Source organism: Ictidomys tridecemlineatus, chromosome 14 (genome assembly GCF_052094955.1).
Source record: "Ictidomys tridecemlineatus isolate mIctTri1 chromosome 14, mIctTri1.hap1, whole genome shotgun sequence".
NCBI classification, from domain to species: domain Eukaryota; kingdom Metazoa; phylum Chordata; class Mammalia; order Rodentia; family Sciuridae; genus Ictidomys; species Ictidomys tridecemlineatus.
The window spans coordinates 15630784-15656658 of NC_135490.1; the positions used below are offsets into that span (position 1 = coordinate 15630784).

Sequence of the window (25875 nt, forward strand, 5' to 3'; positions counted from 1 at the left end):
AAGCGGTAGCGAGCTCGCCTGGCATGTGTGCAGCCCGGGTTCGATCCTCAGCACCACATACAAAGATGTTGTGTCCGCCAAATACTAAAAAATAAATATTAAAAAATTCTCTCTCTCTCTCTCTCTCTCTCCCTCTCTCTCTCTCCCTCTCTCTCTCTCTCTCTCTCTCTCTCTCTCTCTCTCTCTCTCTCTCCCTCTCTCTCTTAAAAAAAAAGAGTGGACTTTGTGGGTCAGGCATTTAGGACAGATGGGACCGAATCAAGTAGAATAACAGGATAATAGAATAATATTATAGAATAATAGAATAATTTCCAGTTCTCATGCAAGATCAACGTCTTCCTCTACCAGATCAGTCATGGCATATACTGACACTCTAGGATCTCGCTCCCCCAACCCACTTAGGATACCACCTGTCAGTGCAGACTTTTCCCAGAGAGTTGTCTCTATAGCTCTCATTCTTGTGTCTCAGTCACTTCTCGACCAAATCCAAACTGTCTTCTGACAAAAATTATATTTCTCATCCCACCGAACTCCAGGTTTTCAAATCTAATGATCAGTTTTCTGGTTAGTGACTGCGGCAGGCTGAATAATGCCCCCACCCCCAAAGATGTCCATGTCATAGTCTCGTGAATTGTGAAGATGTTACCTTGCCCGGCCCACCTTGCAAATAGATCCAGTTCAGGGGTGTGACATATGCTGTTTCCTCTAGGTAGATATGTCCTGTCCTTGTATCCACTTTGATGCCTTTTTAAGGAAGTCCTCTGATCCCTGGTGAAGTGGCGTGCCCATGTTATTCTCTGTAACTATACCCATTGCTTTCTTTCAAGGAACTCATGAAAATATGAGCACTTAGTTTTATACATATGTAAGTTATTCTTTGCTTTTTAATGATGTTGTCTCCCTTGCTCACTGAATTGAATGTTCCACAAGACACTGAGAAGATAGTGCCAGCACTGACCCAGCACTTAGCACAGTTCAAGGCCTATAAGAGATGCCCAATAAATATTTGCTGCGTGTTTGTTAGGGAAAGCAAAGCAGATAGAGGAGTCCCTGTGGCCAAGTGTTATTAGAAGCACATTAACCTAGAAAGTGAGAGAGCAGATTGTGGGGAATACCAAATGTCCTACCGAGAAGTGCGGACTTTATAGGAAATGGGGAAACATAAAATATTTGGAGCAAAAAATCCTGAAGTTGCTTGGATCTGTTTTATGGGCAAAGATCCCTAGCAGCAATATTAAGAGATGGACTAGAGAAGAAAAAACTTGGAAGCAAAGTTCTTGGGGGGATAAAATGATCCAGCAGATACATGCATTCTTTGAGAAAGAAAAAAAAGGACTATGTAGACATATGGTTGTAGTAAGTTATAGATAGTAATTCTTTTACTTGTCAAGAAATAGCAATAGTTGACTTGATCAAACAGTTCAGCCATGGGCTTTTCATGTCCAAATCATCATGATGGTCAAATAAATGTCCCAGATTATTTCAGAATATATTTACACCCACAAGCTATAAAACATTTATAGTTTGTGGTTTGGGGGCTAATAAGGCCTGAAAATATCTTTCCACACTAATTGGAAAAAGCCTCCCAAATCCAGGCAGCTATTTTTAAACACAAGCAGCCCTCTTACTCCTCCCCAATCAGATTGCCTTAGACTGGGAGAGCCAGCCATGTGTGCGCCAGCTCTGACGCTCTAAGACCCAGCTCCTTGGAATTATCTGGATTGAAAGAGCGCCCGGAAAAAGTGATTCAAGTAGCTACAAGTTTCAAAAAAACTTCAAAAGTAGCCATGCAGATTTGAGAGATGGTTTTTAAAAACAAACAAAAATTAATTCCACCCAAAGTACCTGGAAAAAAAAAAGAGAGAGAGGCCAAAAAACGTCTCCCCAAGTCATGGAGAAGGAAGGTATTGAATGGAGACCCGCCTCTCGCAAAGGCTTTTAAATGGATATTTAATTCAGATGTTGTCCTTTAATCCAAAAATTTCCAGTGACTCTGACACACAGGATGTGGTAGTGATGCATGAAAGGATTTGGTGATGTGAGCAGGGTCTGCAGCCTGACGAACTCAGGGGTTTATCTTGAGGTAACAGAGCGGTGAATGGGAAGGTATCAAAATAATTCTAATTGGGCTGGGATTGTGGCTCAGCGGTAGAGCGCTCGCCTGGCACAGGCGGGACCTGGGTTTAATTCTCAGCACCACATAAAAAAAATAAAAGCATTGTGTTGTGTCCATCTATAAAAACAATATTCTCTCTCTCTCTCTCTCTCTCTCTCTCTCTCTCTCTCTCTCTCTCTCTCTCAAAAAAAAAAATCATAAAAATAATTCTAGTAAAAAGAACTTCACAGAGGTCAGCCTCCAGGTGGGACTTCCTCACTTCTCTCAAGTTCATCCCAGGAGGGGACGATACTGTGGCTTTGGTGAGCATAGGAGAGATCAGGACCAGCTGGCAAAGCCATGGTGACATTTATAAGCACATACAGGTAGTGACCCTACCCTGGTGTTCCCAGGGCTACAGCATTTCCCAGTGTGTGCAGAAAGAAATAGAAATCTTTGAGCAGAGGAGCGCAAAAGATAGTAGGGTTCATGAAAAGATCCTGTGGTCAAAGGTCTTAAAGAAACATGGACGAGTGAATCTCCCTTCTTGAAGATTCATGGTATGCAGTTAGCATATTCGAGGCTCTGGGAAGTCCTGCAGTCAAGAAACCAGCTTAACTCTGACTCACCATTTCCTAAACTTACTTGACTAAAGAAACTTTCAAACATATAAATTTTTTTAAAATTCACCAAATGTGGGGCTGTGGATATAGCTCAGTTGGTAGAGTGCTTGCCTCACACGCCCAAGGCCCTGGGTTCAATCCCCAGCACCACCACCACCACCCCCAAAAAAACCCAAATGCAATAGATCAAAAACTGTCCTAGATACAACATCCAAACTTCTAACAAGATATATAATGCCTTCCCGGTCCTTGCCACTGCCTGCCTCAAACCGTATGTTTCATATGACTGAGCCAAACCACCTGGGGCTCTGCTCTGCCCACCCCTGTCTCCCCAAGTCTTCGAGCCCAGGCCTGCCCTGCAGACTGCAGATCTCGTGGTTTCTTTGTAATGCCCTCTCGCCTCCTCCCTAACCACCTAATTCCTATTTACCCTTAAGATTCAGGTTAGTCAGAATCACCCAGGAGGACATGCCTGTCCAAGATATTTTGTAATCTCCAATAATGCCATCTGTTGAGAAAAATCACCCACACAGACGTGGCAATATTCATTGTATACACTGCTTCTTTACATATCGTCTCCTTTAGTTTTTGCTTCATTGCTGCAAAGCAGACGTTATTAGTTGTCACCATAAGTGAGAAAAAGAAGATCAAAAAGCCCAAGATCCCTCCATCAGGAAATGACAGAGGCAGGGAGTTCCCTCTTCAAGGCCAGGGCCTGCCCACACCAGGGGTGCATGACTCATTAGAAACAGAAGACCCAAAGCCTTTGAGGAGCTGCTTTTAAGACAAATAAGCTAACTGCCTCTCCCTCCTGTCTCTTTCTGGAACATGGTTCCTGCCAGCCTCTCACACAGGCCTCCCTCTGTAACCCAGAGAACACAGCATCTAGGGCAGAGGAGACTCCATCTGCACCCCGAGCACACTGTCTCTGCAGCCACGGCTCTTCCCAATTTTCTGCTTGGTTGGATTTTTTAAAGACTGTTACTGGTTTCTTTCCTAATGCTTAATGCAAAACAAACAAGCAGCAAGCACGGCCACGTGTGTGCTTACTTACTAGGATTTTTTTTTTAGACCTAAATATTTGTAATAATGAGAAGCTAGAAAGGATGAAACTGGTGTTTTGGGTTTTTTTTTTTAATGTTTAAAATCATTATTGTACTTCAAAATTTTAAAAGACTAAAGGAAAACTGTCCAGCTACCATTATAAACACTGAGTCCAATAAACCAGGGCTGCTACAGAGCCTTTAGCTTCCCACCTTCTAGACTTTTGTTGAGTTTACCCAGGGTGTTGGGTGCTGCTAAAATCTGTCCCTCGCCTGCTGTGGTCCATCCTCTCCTCTTACCACCACTACCCCATGTCCAGAGAGCTGCTGGACCTGGGCAATCTATAAGGAAGAAACGTGAGAAAACCACTTGCACCAAGATATGAGGGTTATTGTGGACTTTCTCCTCTCAGAATGTGTCAGCCACCTCTCAGGAACTGTAATAATAGCAGAGGTGATCGACTTATAAAGAGGAAAGGTTTATTTGGCCCACAGTTTTATAGGTTTCAGTGCATGATTGATTAGCCTCATTTTCTTTTTTTTTTAAGTTGTAGATGAACACAATGGGTCAAAGGTCTTAAAGAAACATGGATGAGTGAACTCCCTTCTTGAAGATTCATGGTATGTAGTTACCACATTAAAGGTTCTGAAGAGTCCTGCAGTCAAGAAACCAGCTTAACTCTGACTCCCCATTTCCAAAACTTACTTGACTAAAGAAACTTTCAAACATATATGTTTTCTTGCTTCTGGACACTGACTGTGACCCTCTGCAAACTCTGAGGTATGGCACTCACAGTGCCTGGCACACACAGGTGGTCAGCAACACTTGTTAATATAGGAACTTGAGTCACTTCGTGACAATGACATTTGTTCTACTGATGTCAGACATACCATTGTTCCATCAGTTTGTTTCATCTTGAATGAGAGCCGCAGTACTCAAACTCTCCTCCTTTGTCCTAATGTAATTATTCAGCCACCCTCTGGGTTGAGGCAGATACTTTTATGTCTTATATATGGCAGTTGGATTTCCACATCTGAGGAGTGAGGCCAGAACTACAGCCCGGTCTAGGGGACCTTTCATTTAAACACTCTTTCCCAAACCAGAGCCTACAGCTGTCTCCAGGGGGTGGCACATATCAAGAAGTGTAGCAGGGCTGCGGATGTAGCTCCATAGTGGAACACTTCATTAACGTGTGTGAGGGCCGGGGTTTGTTCCCCAGCATCAAAAAATAAAAGTACAACAGAACCCCAAAAATCTATAACCAGTTTAAGGTATCTATTTTGGACAAGTGAGATATTATCAAGCCTTTATTCGAGTCTAGACTTCTCCTTTCTTTTTGCCCAAGAGACTACATCATGGCCTTCTTGGGACAGAAATTGTGTTTAATATTGAACTGGCTCTTGGCTTGTGGATCATTCAGAAATTAGGGTGCATAGCCAAAGAGCTAAATACCCGAGAGTAGCTGAGGATCATTGTTTTAATGTCAAAGCATTTCCACCAGGTCATCATCGAAGGACAGTGCTACTGCAGTATGAAAATGAGGTGTTTAGTACTTGTTCTAATGAAAGCCTGATAAAAACTTCCTCACTTCTATTTGAACCTGCTTTACTGTGCGATTCAGTGTATTAGACACCTACCATTCCAGTCCCATTGTTGAATTTGTCGCATTCTGATACTGTTCCAGTGAATTTTGTTGTCTGGTCAACATAAAAAAATTACCAACATGCAGTTCTGATCAGAGCGAATAATGAAACCAAATGTTTGACTTCCAGGAGAAGAGTTTCAACATCAAATTATTTTGGATGGTTTTTGAGATTAAGACTGAGTTTAGAAAAAAGAAATTTTCTAAAGCTGTTGGAGAGTTTTCTCCTGCCTGTCTTTGCTCTTTCTCTCTTACCTATGCTCTTCATAGGGAATAATATCTGACATCAAAATAAACGTGGCTGTCAGAAAGTACGAGAAAGGGGAAGATTAACGAGACTGGCTGGAGATGCTCTTGTGGAGTTAGTGGGATTTGGACAGCACCCAGAAGGCAGCAGCATTTGCTTAGGGAGAAAGGAGAGAGGGGCTCCAGAATGGATTGAGAACAGGCTTTGCACAGGGGGTCTGGGGAGCACACCTTGTCTGAGGTGGAATCACATGGGAAGAGAAAAGTTGAAAAAGTTGAAATATTCAGGCAAACCACTGGCAGTAGAGTTGGTCTTTATCCCGGAGACATGGCTACCATGGGAGTAAGCCAGATTGTGTAGGGGTCTTGGAAGACTGAGGTAGCAGAAGTTATAGAATCAGTTGGCTGGAAATATATGAAAAAAATGTTCAAATATCTAGCAATTAGAGAAATGCAAATCAAAGCTACACTGTGATTTCATCTCATGCTAGTCAGAATAGCGATTATCAAGAATACACGCATGGTGACACACACCAACACAGTGGCACAGTGGTTCAGGAAGCTGAGGCAAGAGTATCATGAGTTCAAAGCCAGCCTCAGCAAAAGCAAGGCCCTAAGCAGCTCAGAGAGACCCTGTTTCTAAATAAATATAAAATAGGGCTGGGGATGTGAGTGCCCCTGCGTTTAATCCCTGGTATCAAAAAAAAAAAAAAAGGAATGCAAGTAACAATAAATGTTGGCAAGGATGTGAGGGAAAAGGTACCCTCCTGCATTACTGGTGGGACTGTAAATTGGTGCAACCACTCTGGAAAGCAGGAGGGAGATTTCTCAGAAAATTCAGAATGGAACTACCTAGTTATCCCACTCCTCAGTACATACCCAGGGGACTTAAAATCAGCATACTACAAGTGACGCAGCCACATCAATGTTTATAGCAGCTCAATTCACAACGGAAACAACCTAGATGCCCTTCAACAGATGAATGGATAAAGAAAACCTGGTGTATATACCCAATGGAATATACTCAGACGTAAAGGTAGAATGAAATTAAATGCATGGAACTAGAGACTCTCATGCTAAGTGAAATAAGCCAATCCCCCAAAACCAAAGGCCAAAAGTCCTCTCTGATATGTGGATGCTGACTCCCAATGAGAGGGGTGGAGGTAAGAACAGAAGTTCATTTTGGATTAGACAAAAAGGGAATGAAGGGAAAAGAGGGAGAATGGGAATGGGAAAGACAGGAGAATGAATCAGACATCACTTTCCTGTGTTCACACATGAATATACACCAGTGAAACTCCACACCATGTACTACCAACCACAAGGATGGAAAGTTATACTCCATGTATGTATAATATGTCAAAATACACTCCAATGTCATGTGTAACTCAAAAGAACAAATTAATCATAAAATAATTTTTTTAAAAAGATCCATTGGGTGGGCTGGGGAAAGCAGTGAGGACCCCAGAGGAGCTGGAGAATGGGGACAGGTGAGTCCCTGAGAGGCATTCAGAGGGAGCAGAGACAGTCCAGAGCCCAGCTTAGAATTAGGATAAAAGGGGCTTGAGTGCTGGCTTTGCCTCTTGTCCGTGACCTTGGGCCTCTGTTTCTTCATCCCTATGGCCTTGTAAGGACTAAATTGAATATCAAATGGGAAGAGCGTGGCTCGGGGGAGCACTGATAAAAGTGCAGCCATTACCCAGTGCAACAGAAGGGGCCATTGTCTCCTCTGAGGACTCATAAAATGTGCTCTTAGAAGTCATTCCGACTCATCAAGTTTTGTGAAGGCCGCTTCCAGGAAACTCACAACAAGGTGGAGATGATGTCACCGAGGGACAATCTAGGGGCCATTAGAGGCTGGGGAAGGAGATTGAGCTTGGGATACTCAGCAGAAACCACAGAGCTCACTCCTCACACTCAGATCCATCTCTGTAGCCCAGCAGCCCACCCTGGCCCGCCCCATTGGTGAAGGGGAGCGGGCTCTGGCCTGGCTCTGAGGACACAGGTCCCTGGCTGCCTTGTCGGGGAGGGCTCCAGAGGCCGTGAACAGGAGAAAGGCTATCTGTGCGTGACACACAACAGAGCACTTAAGCTTGCCGCAGCCTGGTGCTCTTGTCTATTCCAGAACTTTTTCCATTTACTTCAAAAGCAGTCCGCCTGTGTGATCGGATGCCAGGGTGGGACATATCAGCTCGAAATACAAAGAGTCCCTCAGAATGTGCCAGTGTGTGCATGGGGTGTGGGTAGGGGCCGAAAAGGAAATAGAAACAGCATGGAACTTGAAGACTCTCGCTAGAATGTTTCCCAGGTTTGCCCATCTGGCTTTGCTGCCAACAATAATCACAAGGGGACCATCTGACATGGTGTCATCTCCTGTGAAATGAGCTGGGGTGAGGCCGGAATGGTCCCAAGGAGTCGGTGGAAAAAGCATGAGGTGGAGGAGTGGAGAGGACCATGTGCCCTTGGAGAGGATGAGAAAAGTTTCCTTTTTGTTAACCTCCATTTGTAACAGATCCGGCTGGCTCTAAATGTACCTCTAAATGTACCTCCACTTAATCCTCACAACAATCCTGTGTAATAGATACTGGCGACATGGTGGCACATACCTGTAATCCCAGTGGCTCCAGAGGTTAAGACAGGAGGATCACAAGTTCAAGGTCAGCCTCAGCTACTTCAGGAGGTCCTAGGCAACTTAGATCCTGTCTCAAAAGATAAAAAGGACTGAGGCTGTGGCTCAGTGGTTAACCACCCCTGGGCTCAATCCCCAGTACAGAGAGAAAGAGAGAGAGAGAGAGAGAATGTATATGTGTGGGGGCGGGGGAAATGTTGCCTGATCTTAATAAAACAATCATCAGAAAGGTTCATGATTTTCCTAAGGTCACACAGTCCTCAATGAAAGCTGGACTCAGAGAAATGTCTATCTGGCACCAAAATGCCCACTTCCAATCACTATGCCATTCTTTTTTTTTTTTTAAAGAGAGAGAGAGAGAGAGAGAGAGAGAATTTTAATATTTATTTTTTAGTTTTTTCGGCGGACACAACATCTTTATATGTGGTGCTGAGGATCGTCGAACCCGGGCCACATGCATGCCAGGCGAGCGCGCTACCGCTTGAGCCACATCCTCAGCCCTCACTATGCCATTCACACCACAGCTGCAACCCATGCTTCTCACCCCCACTTTTCATACTGAACCCCAACGCCCTCATATACACCCTCCTATTTAAGGGCATCTCAAACAGATGTCTACGTGTGTCCTCCAAGTCAACCCTCCTGTCGACTCTCTAGTGTCACCCACGGTTTCCTTGCACTCTCAGCTACCCAACTGAGAAACTAAATATTTAGCCATGATCTCCAGTGCATAAGCTCACAAGTAAAAAGAAGGAAAGAAGGAAGGGTCCTGGTCACATCCCCACCAGCATCATCGATGCTTTGGATCTTCATTTCATTTGGAAGGTGGAGGCTGGAACTTCCAGTTGGAAATTCATGAGGGAGTTGAGGGGCACTTTCTTGTCTGAGAGCCCTTTAGGGGCCTCGCCTCCTTGGGGCCCTTTGTAGTAAGAAGGAATAGAGGGCTTTGCATCCCTGGGCCGCCTGCATCCCCAGGCTGTGCCCTGCTGGCTAAACTGGGCACCTGCCGTCACAGGCACCTCAGGAGCAAAGCAGAATGCTGGTTCATGCCCCTGGAATCAGGTGCTGTTGTAAGATGTGCCTCCTCCATTACTGACAGTTCATTTGTCAACAAACTCGTCCTTGTTGAGTGACAAGGATGTTCAAGTGTGTTCTTTTAGAGGAGAGTGTGAAATTATTTTAAAAAGACAAGATATTGCTCATGTAGGGTTTTTGATGAAAATTAGTATAACCAGATCAACAGAATGACATCTGGATATTGCTTTGTCTTACCAGCATTTTCTCTTTGTTAGTGTTTGCTATAAAGGATTACAGTGCCCTCCTTACCTTGTGGGGGCAGAGCCTCCATCACCTTGGATGAGAAAACTGGGTAAAGGAAAGCCAACGCAGGATCCCACCCGCCATGTGAGAATCTCCAAAGACCACCCCCCCCCACCACACACACCTGCAGTGGCAGTAGGGCCCAAGTTCCCACGTTGCTCTGTGAAGCTGCCCCTGTGCAGGATGGAGAGGAGACAGCCCAGGCTCCACGTGGTGCCTGATACAGAGCAGGAACCTTCTGATCACTTTGCCACAGAGGAAGATTTCCCAGGTCTCTTTGAGCCCGGCTGTTTCAAATTGATGAAGACAAGAACGTTCTCACCCCCACCTTCTTTTCTCCTCCAGAACAAGACCAAGAAGGGTCCTTTTCCACCACGGGAGTTATTCAGTCTACAGAAACCTGCGGAAAGTGAATTACTCAACTGAATTTGCAGGTGAGTTCTTTTCTTCCTTTCGTCCTACTTCTATTACACTTTCCAATGATCTGTCAAACTATGCTAGAAAGAAATAATGCCCATTTTAAAAAAAAAAAAAGGACTGCTATTATTCTCACAAGTTAAAAAGGATAAAATATCTAAAAAAAAAAAAAACAAAAACAAAAACAAAAAACCTCTAGGGCTGGGGTTGTGGCTCAGTGGCAGAGTGCTTTCCTGGGATGTGTGAGGCACTGGGTTCGATCCTCAGCACCACATAAAAATAAATAAAGGTATTGTGTCCAACTACAACTAAAAAATAATTTTTAAAAAAAACCTCTAGCCTAATGTGTAACCTGTATGTTTTTTTCTTCTTTCTCTCTCTTCTTTTTTTCTTGTCTCTTTTCCAGCTTCATGTCGTTTTTGGTGACACTAAGTGCCTTGGTCTGTTTCATGCTGCTATAACAAAATACTACAGACCGAGTCATCTGTGAAGAATGGAAATCTATTTCTCGCAGTTCTGGAAGCCGGGAAGTGCAAGATCAAGGTGCCAGCCTCTGGGTGGAGGGTAGAAGGGCGGCCTGCTCACATGGTGGATGGCAGAAAGGCAAACTACTGAACAATGCATGAAGCCTCTTTTATAAGCACTTTAAACCCATTCACGAGGGAAGGGGCCTTCATGACCTAATCACCCCTTGAAGCCCCCACCTCTCAATGCCTTCCCATGGGCAACAGCAACCACAGAAGCTGGTATTTTGATGGGCCACTGTGTGCGCCTCCTGGAGAGCTCCTAAGTAACCAGCCTTCGGAGTGGAGCTCCTCGGTGCAGACATTCACGTTGTTTATCACTGTCTGTTACATTCTTTACCAGAGAGGCCTTAAAGGTATTAAGGGAAAAAATACAGACAAAGCAGATTAAAAGTATGCTTCGGGGTCTACTGAAGGCTTCATCTATAAACCACACAGTGTCTCACAGGTCAGACGCCAAATAATGGGTTAGACAATCAGGTGAAACAGTGGTTTCATTTCAAATATGAGGAAACTTGCTGTGAAGCCAAAGGAATTCAGTTAGACACACAGGGGTGAGAGGGCCAGTCTCCCTGCCCCCACCCCCAGTCCCCCATCCCGGGTTGTTCTCCATCCTTCTGCATTTCTGTGACTCTGTGACACAGGCCCAGGGTCCAACTCCGTGGCCAACACCGTGGCCTGACCCCCTCCTCGGAGACCCCCCTGGGTGCTGAAGGTGTGCCCTTGGCTTCCTCAGGCTCTCCGTGGAACCCTGAGGCTGAGTCCCGTCTGCCTGCAGCTGCTGCCGTTTGCATCCCTGGGCACGGAGCTCTGAAACTCGACCCTGGCAAGGACCAGCCCTATCCCCTTGGAGGAAATGGCTGAGCGGCCTCAGCAACAGCAGATGAAAACTTCCTTCCTCTTCATCCAGCTGCAGGCCCCCCCTGCCCGAGCTCTCCCCGCCCAGTCTCCAGCCACTGCAGCCTCCACAGCAGCCCCAGGGGGCCTGGAGGAGGGACACATTTTCCCAAGTCCCAGGACAAACTTCTTGGCAGGCCGGGACCTCAGGCGCACACAGGGCTTAGCTGCTTCTCCTTCAAGCCTGCTGCATGGGGAAGGCCTTGGGACAGTGGAACCAGCCGCTTTCAGTTGCTGTTCACTGAAGGAGAAGGAGGAGGGGAAGCCAAAAGCCCAGGACCTGCACCTCAGATCCCCACGTTGTAGGCACTGCCTGGCCCCTGCCTCTCGGAACCGTGCCTGCCCACAGCCCCTGTCATGCAGGCGTGCTAGCCCGGCTCCTATCATGAACGATGGAAGCAGCAGTGCCCCCGTGGGCTGGCAGCACTGGCCTGTCTCTTCTGCGCCCCAGGACCTGTGGGGCATGGACACCCCGGCCAGGAACGCCTGGGGATGCTCGACTCCGCAGGCCACCTGGGCCCACGCTGTGGACAGGGGTGAAAGGGCTGGGCTGAGGAGAGGCGCTGCCACCTACCAGGGGCTCCCACAGAGCTGTGGAGAGGAGGCTGGCACCACGGTTCTGGCAACAAGGGCACAACTCCATAGATACTGCCCGGCTCTGCAGATCAGCACAAGCTCCCCGGCCCCACCTGCGGCTCCACCTCTCAAGGTAAGAATCTGTGTGAGCCTAAATCCCCAGACTCGAGCTGCTCCTTCAGCAGAGGAGATGGAGACGGGGACAGCCGTGCCCTCTGTGGCTCCCAGTCCTGACCCTGAGTCTCCCTCTGCCGTGGAGGACCTGCCTATGGACAGCAGAGGTGCCCCCCAGCCTCAGCCCTCCCCGGCCTGGTCTGGGCTCTTTCCTGGGGGCTCTGCCACCTTCCCAGCCCCTGGCAACCTTCTATTTGGAAAGAGACAATGAATTACTGTTTCCCAAGATCTCTGCCAAAGAAGTGGGGATAAAAGTTGGATAAGGAAATGCCTACGTTATAGGGGAAGACCAGGGGAAGGGCAAGGGTGGACACAGACATGTTGGAGGCCCTCTGAGGTGCCGGCCATCATGCTGGGTGCTTTCTCATAGCTCATTAGTCCTCATCACCACAAGTGCAGTTTCAGACAAGGGAACTGAGATGCGGTCAGGCAAAAGTCCTTTCCCTCCTTCCAAAAAGATAAGGGCAAAAGCAAACTCTGCTTCCATGGTAGACATTGGGGACAGTGAGGGAGGCTTCAGTGAGCCATGGAGGTTTCCAGAACTAGAACACAGCCCGGAACACTGCACATTCTGGGCCCACATCTCCCTCCCATCCTCAGCCCCCACCAAGCGGATATGCCTCCCTGAGCAAGAGCCTCCAGTTCCCATCAGGAAAGGCAAAGGCCACTCCGTATGGTCTCCAGGGTCTACTCCAGCTCCCCTGGGCTCTACCTCCCATCACGGTCCTGCTGCTTTTTGTTAGCATACTAGTCTCTGCATCTCTAACCCGCCCCCCACCCGCATCATGATGGTGCCAAAGCCCACCCTCTCCACCGAGTTCAGGTGTACAACTCTCAAAATGGGGGTTCCAAGTTTCCAATTATGCCTCCATCTTTTCTTACCCAGCTGCAAGAACATGCTGCTATACTTTGTGCGTGAGTGTGTGTGTTGGGGTTGATGGAATGAGACAGGAAGGGGACTCTTGGTGGTGTACGTGGAAGGCTGGCATGGAGGGGGCTCTCAGGGAAGTCAGGGAGTTGGGGAGGGGGATGCCACTTCATCCAGACCCGGTGGCTCTCTGACCTACTCATGCACACCAACACTCCTTCCCCATTTGTCTTTTTAATGGAGGGTCCCGACAGCCACGGTTAAGCATGGGGAGAAAGATTCCAAATTCTCTCCAGACGGGAACTCTTGGAAGAAGTGATACTATCACGCTTCCTTGAGAAATAGCTTGCATTCCATCCTCGTTCTTGTATCTCTCATTTCCTACAGGGATTTAGGAGGAACGACACACTCCTGTGTTAGAGTCCAGTCTCTGGATGTGGGGGGGGTCATACAGTAGCTGTCTGTGTACTTTTAATACTGTTTGATGGCTGAAAACTTAATGTTCCCCCCACCCTTCCCTCCCGCCTTGGGGCAAAGGGCGAAGCCTCACAGCTGTTGCCATTCCCTAGGGAGGGGTGCTTTGGGAATTGGTGCAGGAATGCAGAACTTGGCCTTGGCGGCCTCATTTAACCCCCTGTGTAAATGGGCCCCCAGATATTGATTCCACCTACCCTAAGGATTGCAGAATTCCCATTTACAAAGCTAGAAGCCCCAAATCCAAGTCCTAGCCACTGGAGCTCTCTTGAGTCTCAGTTTATCCATCTTGGAAGCACTGATGATGTACCAGCTCCTAGGTTGCCATGGAGATTTGTGCACTAAAGTGTTGGGGCAGTGAAAGGGACCAGTTGTAGTTCTGTTTTGCAGAAGAGGGAAACAAGACCTATGGGACTCCAGCCATGGAGTCAGTGTGAGTATAGTGACTCCAGGGCCTGGTGAAGGAGTAGGGCTCCTTGACCTTGCTGAACAGGTGTGATTCCCTTTGCCATGGGGACAGGAACTGTGAGATGAGTTGCCTCTGTTTCACAAGTCCTTTAAATGCCTTACAACTCTTATGAACCCAGTGACCCAGTCCCACATTAAGTGTTAGCAAAAGTAGAAAAATCAACAAAGATGGTTTTTCCATCTATCCAACCCTGGGCAGATTAAGGTGCCCCCGACACCTGATGTAAAAAATTAGTTCATGAGAATTGCACAATAGTTCATGTTTTGGAATCTAGAGCATCAAAATGCTGGTTAAAATATTTTATTGTTGGGCTAAGGCTATAGCTCAGTGGAAAAGTGCTTGCCATGCATGTGTGAGGCACTGAGTTTGATCTCAGCACCACATAAAAATAAATAAAGATACTGTGTGTTCATCTACAACTAAAAAAATGCCTAAAAAATATTTTTAAAAAATATTTTATTGTCAACTATGAAAGCTGAGACCCTTGATTCCTCACCGTGGAAACTTTCAAGAAAAATTTTAAAAAGTGAAAGATTGGCTGGGTGCAGTGGCTCACACCTACCTGTAATCCTAGCTACTAAGAAGGCTGACACAGGAGGATTACAAGTTCAAGGCCAAGCTGGGCAACTTAACAAGACCCTTCTCAAAATTAAAAAAAAAAAAATAATAAGGACTGGGGATGTAGCTCCGTGTAGTGTGCCCCTGGGTTCAATCCTCAGTACCAAAAGAGAAAAGTGAAATGTAAGTAAATTTTATTCTATGTGCATACCATAGGATGGAGGTCATTGTGTCAACCTTCTCAACAGAAAGTCTGCATGTAAAGAGTGAATTTTTTTTCTTTGCAGAACTCCAAATGATCAAGCTTAAATCTCTCAGTGTTAAAAACCCATAGGCTCCAGTGTGAAAATTTCTGACTTACATCCTTCCAAGTATCGTAAGGACTGAGTACAGTGCATTAAATCACTTGGTTTTTAATTTATATGATGACCAGCACCTGGCCTCTCTGCTGTCTCTCACTACCTTTGCATTTGACGAAATCTCCTTAGAAGGTAACCGGCATCCGGGGAGCTGGAGGTCCACACTGCACTCCTCATTTCCCTGGTGGACAGGGTGGGAGAAGCACACACAGGAACAGCAGGTCTAGGGACTGGTTTGGAACAGACACCACCCACTGGCTTTCCAGAAGCAGTGGAGTCTGGGTTTGAAGGACGTGGAGTTCCAGCGCGGGGGTATGCCATCTGAGGCCGTCACATTCCCACGTTGGTCTGTCAATGTGAAATCAGAAGATGTTCCTTGGTCTGGGACCACAGCCTGCCCCAAGGATCCCATGTCCTGCTGCCCCTCTGTGGGAGCCCATGGAACTGTCAACATTTGACTACAATTTGGGACTAAAGATATGAAAATAAGGATAAAAGACACAACTCAAAACAAACAATAAAACCTCTACAATCACTCTGGGAAATTTCCACATATAAAAAAAACTAGGTCTTCATATCTTACATAGTTCATATCTAAAAATAGCAGTGACTTTTGCTCTATAACTGGCTTTAGAAAGTTAGTAATGAATGTATTTTTTAGAATTTTCCTCAAAATGCCATGTTTACAAACCTCACAGGATTTTCACCCATAACTGTAAATTCCCCAGAATTTTACCTCTTAATTTTTTTCTTCCTTCTTCCCTTCCCCTTTCATAACCGATCGACTTTTTCAGTTTTTCTTGCCAGCTTCTGGGAGTGTTCATGGTTTAGAAACCTGAGCAGGACAGGCCAGGAGTTCTTGGAGGTATGTGAGAGAGAGACAAGGATCGTCATTAATCTAATAAATGGAAATGCAGGGTAGGTCTGTTTCCCTAGAAGCAGACCCTGTCCAGCAGACTAGAGAAAAGGTTTTAACTCTCTGTGGCCTGGATTGTTATTCCTTAAAATGAAAACAGTACCTGAAATATTAATCTGTAAAGGACATAAATTTTTGGCAGGAAGTTTTTATTTAGAGTAAAAGTCGTGGGGACTGGGATCCAAGAGATAAAGAAAGGAGCTCTGGTTCTGTCAACTAATGAGCTGTGTGGTCTCTGCCGACGCCTTGAACAAAGCTAGCTGATCTCCCATGTTCTCTGAGGTCTTCTGAGATCTGACGTCTGGCGGTAACTATGAACGTATGAATCCAGAAAAGGAATGGAATTGTTTAATGAAGTAAAAGGATTAAAGCAATTTCATTTCATCTAAATCTGCTTGTCTCTTAAGATTTATTATTTAGTCAGAGGACTTCACTGCAGGACAGTTCCATACAAGGTGGGCATTCCTTTCTTAACAAGCCCCTGGATTTCAATAGGGAGCTAGGAATTCTGGGGTATGACAGACTCCATGCCCCCTTCCAGTAGTAACACCAAGGCCCATGCAGAATTTTAGGACTAGTACTGCAAACTGCCTGCTCTCCAATTGATAGTTCCTTTTCAGACCAGATTCTAGTTTGAATGATAATAATAATAATAATAATAATTCTCTTCTGTGAGTTGAATGCTGACCTTTGGTCTACTGAAGCCCCAGGAAATGGTCATTTTCTTCCTCTGGGGTAAATACTTCTTTACCCAGGCCTGTTTCACTTTTCTAACCTGCCATAAGTTTAGAAACTGTTCCACTCATAAAATGATAGGCTAGATAATTCTGTATTTAAATCCTTCTCGGTGAGTAGTTCAGAATTTTCCAAAAGAAATTGGAAAAAGAGAGAAAGCACACGCAAACGCTTATGTGTGATTTTAACAGTGATCTAGATAAGTGTGCAGGGAAGCATCCCTTTGAAACGATTCTGGTATTTAGAAAGACAGTATTGATTGGGTTGCAAGGCTTATCTTTACTCCATTTTACGCTGTGTTGGTTTTGACACAGATGTCTTGATTTATTACTTGAATAAATACAGCCTGAGATAGCAGAATGAGTTTCAATTCTCCCTTCTGGTGATTTGCCTTAGTGTTTCCATGGCAACGTTGTGTGCTCCTCTCTCTGTACCCCTTCTTTCCACAGTCACACACAGAAGTCCTGTGGCAATATCAATGTATTGGTGCTGCCCCGAAGGAATCACCGATTTCTCAGCACTTCAATCTACCTATCGGGAGAAGAGAGCAGAGAGTGCATGGAAAACCTTACAGGTGTATGTCTTTGTGGCAGAGTTCCCACACTGGGAACGGAGATGGGGGACTCTGACCCTCCTCTGGACTCAAGGTAGCTGAGGGAGCGCAAGTCCCTTCATTCTGGGCTTGAATTCCATGTCTGTCACATGGAAAGTTTAGACTGTCTTGGTTCTTCCCTTCCTAGTCCATTGATTCCAAGTCAGTTCTTGCCAAACCTTTGGTGCCTGTATTTATAAAAAGACAACCAAATCTACAGCCTTTGGTGGCAAATCTCCAAAAGTCTATTGGATTGAGAAGTCTCTGTGTTGAGAAACTCCCTTATAGGTAAAATTAGATGTCTCTCCAGCATCCAAAGGAGAAACAGAAACTAAAATACATTTTTAAAACATAGTATGCCGATATAGGCCCAATTTTCTAATCTCAAGTATTAAATTAGGTTTGGTCTGAGAGTTTAGGGCACAAAGGCTCAAAGTGAATTTTTAACAGGATTCATTATAAGGATAACACTTATGTAGGGTCTTGTAGAACCCAAAACAGATGCAGATAACTAGAACCAGGGACTTCAATGTGTCCATCTCTCCTTACTGTGCCTTCTGCACTTCTCTTCAATATTCTATTTCTACACAACTGCTTCCTCCACTTCCTACTCCTGGGTTTACCTCCCTTCTCTCTAGAACAGTCCAGAGAAGACTGGAATTCCATAGGCCTCATGCCCGATGCTTTGGAAGAAGCTCCTTGGTCCAGTGTGAGTTGGGACACACAGTGAGGACAGGTGGGTACAGTTCACACAGCACTATCAAGTGTGCTGAGGCCTGAAGGTGGTTCTGCTATGTAGGTCTGGTAAAGAGACAATTCTAAAAATTGATGGGGAGTGGAGAGGAGAGGAGCGAGTATGGGCAGCCAGCCCAATGAAATGCCCCAAACTCTTTTCAGAGAGTTGTTAACTAAAAATTATAAACCAGTTACTTTTATGTAATGTCCCATCTGAGCCCTCCTAGATTTTAGGGAATCTAGAATGTATGGCTTTGGATGGGGATGTGGCTCAAGTGGTAGCGCGCTTGCCTGGCATGCGTGCAGCCCGGGTTCCATCCTCAGCACCACATACAAAAAAAAGATGTTGTGGCTGCCAAATATTAAAAAATAAATATTAAAATTCTCTCTCTCTCTCTCTCCCTCTCTTTCTCTTTTAAAAAAAAATAGAATGTATGGCCTTTGGGAAGATGTTTATCAGTATCTGGATTCTTAACCACTGAGCTACATTCCCAGCCCCTTAAAAAGTTTTTTTTGTTTGTTTGTTTGTTTTTGAAACAGTGTTTTGCTAAATTGCCAATGCAGGCCTCAAACTTGCACTCCTCCTGTCTCAGTCTCCCTGATGGCTGGGATTACAGACATGTGCCAATTTTTCTCTTTCAAAGACTGCTTTTCTTGCAGATTTTTAGTGACGATAGCATGCGACTAGATTTACACATGTGTAGGTCCTGGAGTGCAGACGAGTTGTGTGGCCAACAGATCACCATCACAGGCTCTACCTGTGGTCTCTTCCCCTCAACATCAGATCACGGGCATCCCTGACCCAGCATCCCCAAAGCCAGAACAAATAAGTGCAACAGTGAAGGTGGGCCACGTTCCTCCATGGGGGTCACCCTGCCTCCTTGAACTGAACCCTAGCCCCACAGCAGGCTGTTCCTGGATGACTGCGGAGGGCGTGCCTCCTCAGGAAGTTGAGCCTCCTTCATTTTGAAGTCATCGCAGCTGTGACTCTTTCTTGGCTGCCCTGTGTGCTGTGCATATTTCCTGTGATTATATTTAGTCGGTTTTAATTTTTGGAATTTAACTTTCAATTTTCAGGATGTATGATTTTTATATTAACCTTCCAATTACCAGGTCCAGTAGATTATGAGGTTAAAAAGCTCCAGGGTGTTATCCAGGCACTCAGGATCTTTTATCATTTGAAAATCCCATTTTCTCTGCAAGGAGCTCAGTGACTGCTCATTGAGGAACCATTGATGTGTCAGCCCATTTATCTCCTGTCATGAGCAGAGAAGACTCTGGAGAGTTTTGTAAAATACACATACTCAATCTTCTTCCATAAAGGGTTTCCGATGCCCTACAACAATAGCACAAATAATAAATAAAAATGATAGAGAAAGATGATAATAAAAGATCAAGTCTAGGAAAATATGTAAGAATGAAGACCAAGAAAAGACCAGACTAAGACCAGAGAAAGAACACCAAAGCACAGGCCATAAAGCCCTACGGAGCTGATTATATGAAAATCAAACTTGACTTTGAACTTCTGAGCTGTCCAAGCTAAAAGAGGCACATGGTTAATACAGAGTTCTGTGAAAAGAGGAGAAAGAAACAGGAAGGAAAGAAGGAAGGAGGGAGGGAGTTCTTTTAATACAGTCAACAGAAAATTCTTAGAATACTGAATTTCACTTTAACAGTTTTTAAAAAATAACATTTTGGATAAAATCTTGTCTTACCCACATGTACTATCTACTCCTTTTCTGTTTCATTAGACGTTGTATATATGGCACAATTTGATTAAAATACAATCACTATAAGAGCACATATTGCTTGCTGGCATGTTTAGATCTGCCATGCCTCTCCCTCCCCCACAAATACTCTGCTCTCTGAGCTGTTTTCGTTTTATCTAGTCCTTTTTCAGTTTCCTCCATGTTTGCCCATCCCTGTGTGCTCTTATGAGTAGTGTGCTTATTCTAGTATGTTTCCCTCAGCCTACCACAGGCCAGGAAACCACACAACAGACTTGTCTAAAATATAAAGAAAGTTGGTTCATTCTGTAAAGAAGTAGAGGTCTCCATGTGAGAAGCTGAGTGTTATGCCCGGAGACAATGGCAGAAACTTTAATATGAATTACTTCCTTATGATTTAGATCAGAAGAGATGCTTTGCTCTCTAGGCCTGTAGACACATCCTGAATTTGTAAACTTGTGGAACAGGTATGATAGCTTGAATGTTCCTTAAATACCCATGGGTTAAACCCTTGGTCCCTGGTTTGGTGCCGTTGGTAGGTAATGGAGCCTTTAAGAGGTAAGGCCTAATGGGAGGCCTTTAGGTCACTGGGTGTGTGCCCTCGAAGGGACAGTGAGGCCCCAGTCCCTCCTCCTCCCTTTCATTTGATTCCCAGACACGGGGATAGTGGTTTTGCTCTGACGCATTCTTCTGCCATGATGTGCTGCCTCCCCACCAGAGGCCCCAAAGCCATGCATCCACTCCATCATGAACTGGCACCTCCAAAACTGTGAACCAAATAAACCTTTTCTCTTTCTAAGTTGATTCTCTCCAGTGTTTGTTATAGCAATAGAAAGCTGACTTGGAAAACACATACTTCCTGAATTCATTCATTTAATATTTATGGCTCACCCACTACAAGATACACAGTGGGGTCATAGCAATGAGTAGGACAAACCAGGTCTTCACTTCTATTCTCTAGTAGGAGTGGAGAATGAAAACTAAATAAGATGTGACCACAATGCCTTCAGATTGTGAGGAGTGCTTGGCAGAACAAAAGACAGACGGCAGGGACAGGGGAAGTGGTACTAGAAAGGATAGTTTCATTTGTATGATGAGAGGAGGCCTCCTGGAGAAGGCGGAATTTGAGTTGAAACTTGAATAATGGGAAGACCAGTCCCCACACTTCACCCGAGTACAGCCTTGCACCCTGTGGCCATCCAAACCAGTGACTCTCAAGCAAGGGGTGGTGGGCACTGCTGGAGCATCAAAATCCAAAGAAGAATAAAACTCAGTCTACCTTTGTGGTCATAAATTTAGTGGTGTTTTTACAAAAATGTCTTCCTCTGTGGTTTAGGGAGTTCTTGAGTGGACCCGTAGCCAAAGAATTACAGTCATATTTCTCTTTGGCTGAGCTCGTTGACCTAGTTTGATAAATCTACATTGTGAATAATCTTTGGAAATAATGCCCCCCCCAACAACTGTTCTCCTAGAGAATCTGTTTTGCTCCATGCTTTAAACAATCTGCAAAATAAAGAAGTATTTGTGACTTAAATAAATCATTTCTACTTTCATGCCATTTTAGAAAGCTAATAGAAAAATTTTGTACCTTTCTCCTCCTTATTTTATTTATTTATTTATTTATTTTTTAGCAGTGCTGGGGATTGAATCTCAGGCCTTGTGCATGAGAGGCAAGCACTCTACCAACGGAGCTATATCCCCAGTCCCTCCTTAATCGTTTTTAGTAAGTGAATTTTCCATGTAGTTCTCTGCACACTGTTCTTCCCGCATCTTCTCATACTGTTTTGTAAGCCACTGATGGCTGTCACCCCTGTTCCATCACTGTGTTGTCTTCTGGTTGGTAGCCTCGGAAGCACCCTGGGGGGAAGCAAAACATGAATCCAAATAGAAGCTGTGTATTAAAAGAGGAGGCAGCAGCTAGCACCTACCTGTATAATCCCAGAGACCCTGGAGGCTAAGGCAAGAGGATGGCAAGTTCGAGGGCAGCCTGGGCATTTTAGCAAGACCCTGTCTCAAAATAAAATTTAAAAGGGCAACTCAGGAGACTGAGGCAGGAGGATCACGAGTTCAAAGCCAGCCTCAGCAGATTAGCAAGGCACTTAGCAACTCAGCAAGACCCTGACTCTAAATAAAATATAAAAAAGGGCTGGGGATGTTGCTCAGTGGTTAAGCACCCCTGGTTCAATCCTCATCCTTCCCCCTAAAAGAGAGCACCTCTGGGTTCAATCCCCAGTACCAAGAAACAACAACAAAAAAGCAAATGCAGGAACTATATTGTGACTGCCTACAAGTTATTTTATGCATTATTAAATTAATGTATTAAGGTTTCTGTCGACTTTTTAAAAAAAAAACATATAACAAAGATAGAAGACTCTTTTCCTGTTTCCTAGAAACTTGAGGTTTAGGACAAATAAACATATCAAAGAGGTATTTAAAAAAACACATACATACACACACACACACACACACCACCAACAACAACAACAACAAAAAACCCTTATACACAATGCAACATAAAGCTTTGTAGTTGGTGTGAGACTCAGTGAAGGCTTAGAGTGGGATGATGAAAAGACAGGAATGTCATGCAAGTTGCCATCTGTCCTTCATAAGTTGAAGGGGGAAATTACCATCTTTATTCCATTCAGTCTGGGGTAGATTCTCAGCAGAGATGGACTTCAGGACCGTCTGAGTGAAAGAAGGAAAAGCTGAGTGAATTAAAAAACTGTAATGAGCCTTTGAGTTATGAAGCTTCTCTTGAGTTCATGCATGAATTTCATAATTCATTGTGAAGGACTGTAACAATGTTGTGATCATATAGAAAGTAAATTTGTTTTCCAGCCTGAAAATTAAATTTTCTGGCTTGTAAATGTATATCTTTTACCCAAAGTTATTTTAAAAAAATTAAAAATAGTAAACTAGATGTATGGAAAATAATTATATGTTATGAAAAGAAGTATTTATGTCAGCATAAAACATAGGCATCACTTAATACAGCATTGGAGGATTTGAAATCAGGACCAAAAAATGTGACACAGATTTCCATGCTGACACCTGGAAATGTGGTAGAATCCCACAGAATCTGAAGCATCCCACTGAATCGAAGCTTTCTCCTCATCCTGGAAGATTTCCTCTCCCAGGTGGCAGGCAGTGATGGCAATAGAATAAGGCTAGTCTGCGAGACGTTGCTAAGAGACGGCAGAAACACAGGAATGGGTCCTATAAATTTGGTCCAAGTCAGTGAGTCTGATGCTGTTTCTTGGCGAGGGCTTGCAGGATGCAGGGGTGGGAGTCAGGTTGAGTCTGGATGTTTTTTTGAATGACACATCCAGCAAGGGCTGCAATCTGGCTGTAAAACACATGAACGATTTTGATTGGGACAGCAAATCAAGGCAGGTGATCCAGCTGGGAGCCCACATTGTGACTCCTGAACAGAAGTGAGGGTTAGAAATTTGTGGCACCCCTAACAATATGTCAGTTCAAAACTGTATCATTCACAGGTTGGCTTTTCTGCCTCTTTCTGTCTCAAGCTAGCTGATTATTAAGACCTCTTCAGCCTTTTCTGCAGTTGGAATAGTATATGCCTTATGGTAAAAAATAAAAATAATGCCAGGCGCAGTGGTGCACGCCTTTAATCCCAGCAGCTCCAGAGGCTGAGACAGGAGAATTCACGAGTTCAAAGCCAGCCTCAGCAATGGTGAGGCACTAAGAACTCAGTGAGACCCTGTCTCTAAATAAAATACAAACTAAGGCTGGGAATGTGGCTCAGTGGTTGAGTGCCCCTGAGTTCAATCCCTAGTACCCCCAAAACATAAAAAAAATAAAAATAAAAATAAAGAATAATAAGTTCTAATTCTGTTGAAAGCAGGAGGAAAAAAAAGAGAAGCCATTCATGAACCATAATCACAGGGGGTATTATTTTAAACCCATCTACATATTCAGAGAAAGGGCCATTTCATTATTTTTAATAAAATCATGTTATAAGCTAATCTAATCCTACAAGCTAATCTAAATCCTCATCCCATTGGAATAGCAAGAAATTGAGTCTCAGATATTCTCAGGGTTCCCTGTCCTCTAATGTTGGGCCAAGGAGTCTGGAAATTTCTATGGAGCAACAGCATCCAGGAGTTCTTGCTTCCACTCGTTCCTGCAGCACGTGGTCAGCCCAGCAGTGTGGACGAGCACAGACTCTGTGTGCAAGTCCTGCTCTGCCCCTGCAAGCTATGAGCCATGGATAAATCCCTTCATTCTCCTGAACCTCAGTATTCTCATCTGTGAAATAGAGGTTATGGGAGCACCTACCTGACAGAACACGAGAATCAAGGGAGTTACACTACGTTACAAGGGAGTTACTCTACGAGCACAGACTCTGTGTGCAAGCAGGACTTGCACAGAGTCTGTGCTCGTCCACACTGCTGGAACCAGCCTGGCACCGGCTCGGCAGACTTTGGGGAGCCTCTCCCTCTGACTGGCAGTCCTCCACTCACCCTCATTATTGCTCACCTGCCTCCCATCCTGGACTTTCAGGTTCAGCAGTTCTGCTCCTGTGCTCTGGCTGGGTTTGAGCTGCTGGGGACCCAGGGCCTGGGCTCTCTCTCTTCTCTGTATGTCTGCATAGAAATTGATTTTTCTTAAACTGCAACCCCCCAAGCCAATTTTGAAATATAAAGACAAATTTGTTATTTTCTTCATTGAATCCTAAATTCTATATCATATATGCCTAACACCTTAATTTTCTGGGAATTCAGCATTCACTACAACTCAGAACTGAAGGAGTAAGAAGAAGAAGAATCTCAGAAGTATTCAGAAAAACAAAAGAGCTCTACAGTTGGAGGGATGAAGTCATGAGGATCAGGATCAAGGTTAAGAAGCGGGAAGCAGGAGCTGTAGAGCCCATAAAGTCGTCACCACTGTGTGGGAGTCGTTTCTAAGCTCGCTCTCCCCTTAATTTCTGCCATTCTCCTGCTCAGAACTTCCCTTCCCCAGATGCTGCCCTGAGCGGCCCATGACTCACCCAGGTTCTCTCTCTACCCTTTTCCAGGCTTGAGCAAATTCCTCTCTCCCACAGGCTTCCACCTCTCCCCTTCCATCCAGAATATTTCCTATATTCTCTTCGGGGTCTCCCACACTAGGGAAGTGCCTTGATGGGAACTTCTGCTCCAGACCAAAACCTCCCCAAGGGCTCAGGCAGATCAGGGCTTGGCTTCAAGGCAGAGGAACTGAAAAACTCAGGAGAAACTCCACAAGTCCATGATAATCAATTATCCTGCCCCTCATAAATGATTGGAAGGAGTTTTTAACATAGAAATAAAATATGAAGCCAGGTCTGTCTAGCCTAAGTAAAGGGAAAAGTTAAAGGAAATTTGGATGTTAAGAAAACATACTAATAACGTCATTTTGATATCTTAGATTCAACTTTGCTTGGTTGGTGGCAGGTCTTACAGAGAGCTTACAGTCTCTACCATTGAGCTACATTCCCAGCCCTCTGAGCCTTGGTTGCTGTGAGCATCCTTTCCATATAATTTAAGTCAAGTGCTTAGCACAATTCCTGCACACAGAATTCTGCACTAAATTATAGGTATTATCAATAATGACAGCCCTTATGTCCAACAGAGTTTTGAGAATTTATGTACAAATTTATTTTTTTTACTACAAGGTGGGATCCACATCTGCACAGATGTGCACACAATAGGTGCATAATTTGCTTCATTTTTGCATGAGCACATTCTGCCCAAGCACTTTAGTTGGGTCTCCTTGACTAGCTACTTGACTGGGCTCCTCTTCCAACCCTCTGTTCCTTTTCCTTTCCCTGCCCCCATTGGAAGAATGATGTCTTGTTCTTAAGTTATTTCAAGTGAGCTAAGCCCTTGTGGAAACCTCTTTACTCGGCTTTTATAGGCCAGAGGTCTCCCGACATGTATGAGATTTATCGTTCATATTAAATTGAAAAGCTCCCCTGTGTAATTCTTTTGAAACTACAGATGAAAATGAGTGGCATTCACTAGAACCGCTGTAAAAATTTAATGACATTTGCATTCAAGCTGCTGAAAGTAAATAATTAGGACACTGGGTGGCTGTTCTTCCACTCAGTTTAGGCAGTTTAAGACAATGTGTCCTACGTTAGCTTGACACTAATTGAGAGTGTGTGAACAGTCCCCGGTACAGCTGTGACCTGGGTGTGATGGAGGCGTAGACATTTCTATAGAATCTTGAAGCATAATAGGGATTTGGGGGGAGGAGAGTCCGGGAACAGTGACA

At 44.7% G+C, this 25875-nt stretch overlaps 1 protein-coding gene across 2 annotated transcripts in view; it reads left to right on the forward strand.

The window, feature by feature from the left end:
* The window catches only part of Psd3 (pleckstrin and Sec7 domain containing 3), a 550748-nt gene that overhangs the window by 71442 nt on the left and 453431 nt on the right, over positions 1 to 25875 (forward strand). The window contains exons 3-5 of one of the 2 annotated variants that reach the window (XM_078030945.1): positions 9945 to 10033; positions 10423 to 10559; positions 11277 to 12146. In XM_078030945.1, coding sequence (XP_077887071.1) covers positions 11397 to 12146 — 750 coding nt within the window. In that variant the 5' untranslated portion in view covers positions 9945 to 10033; positions 10423 to 10559; positions 11277 to 11396. Of the gene's footprint in view, positions 1 to 9944; positions 10034 to 10422; positions 10560 to 11276; positions 12147 to 25875 lie in introns of those variants that run through there. The other variant, XM_078030943.1, reaches the window with a different exon arrangement.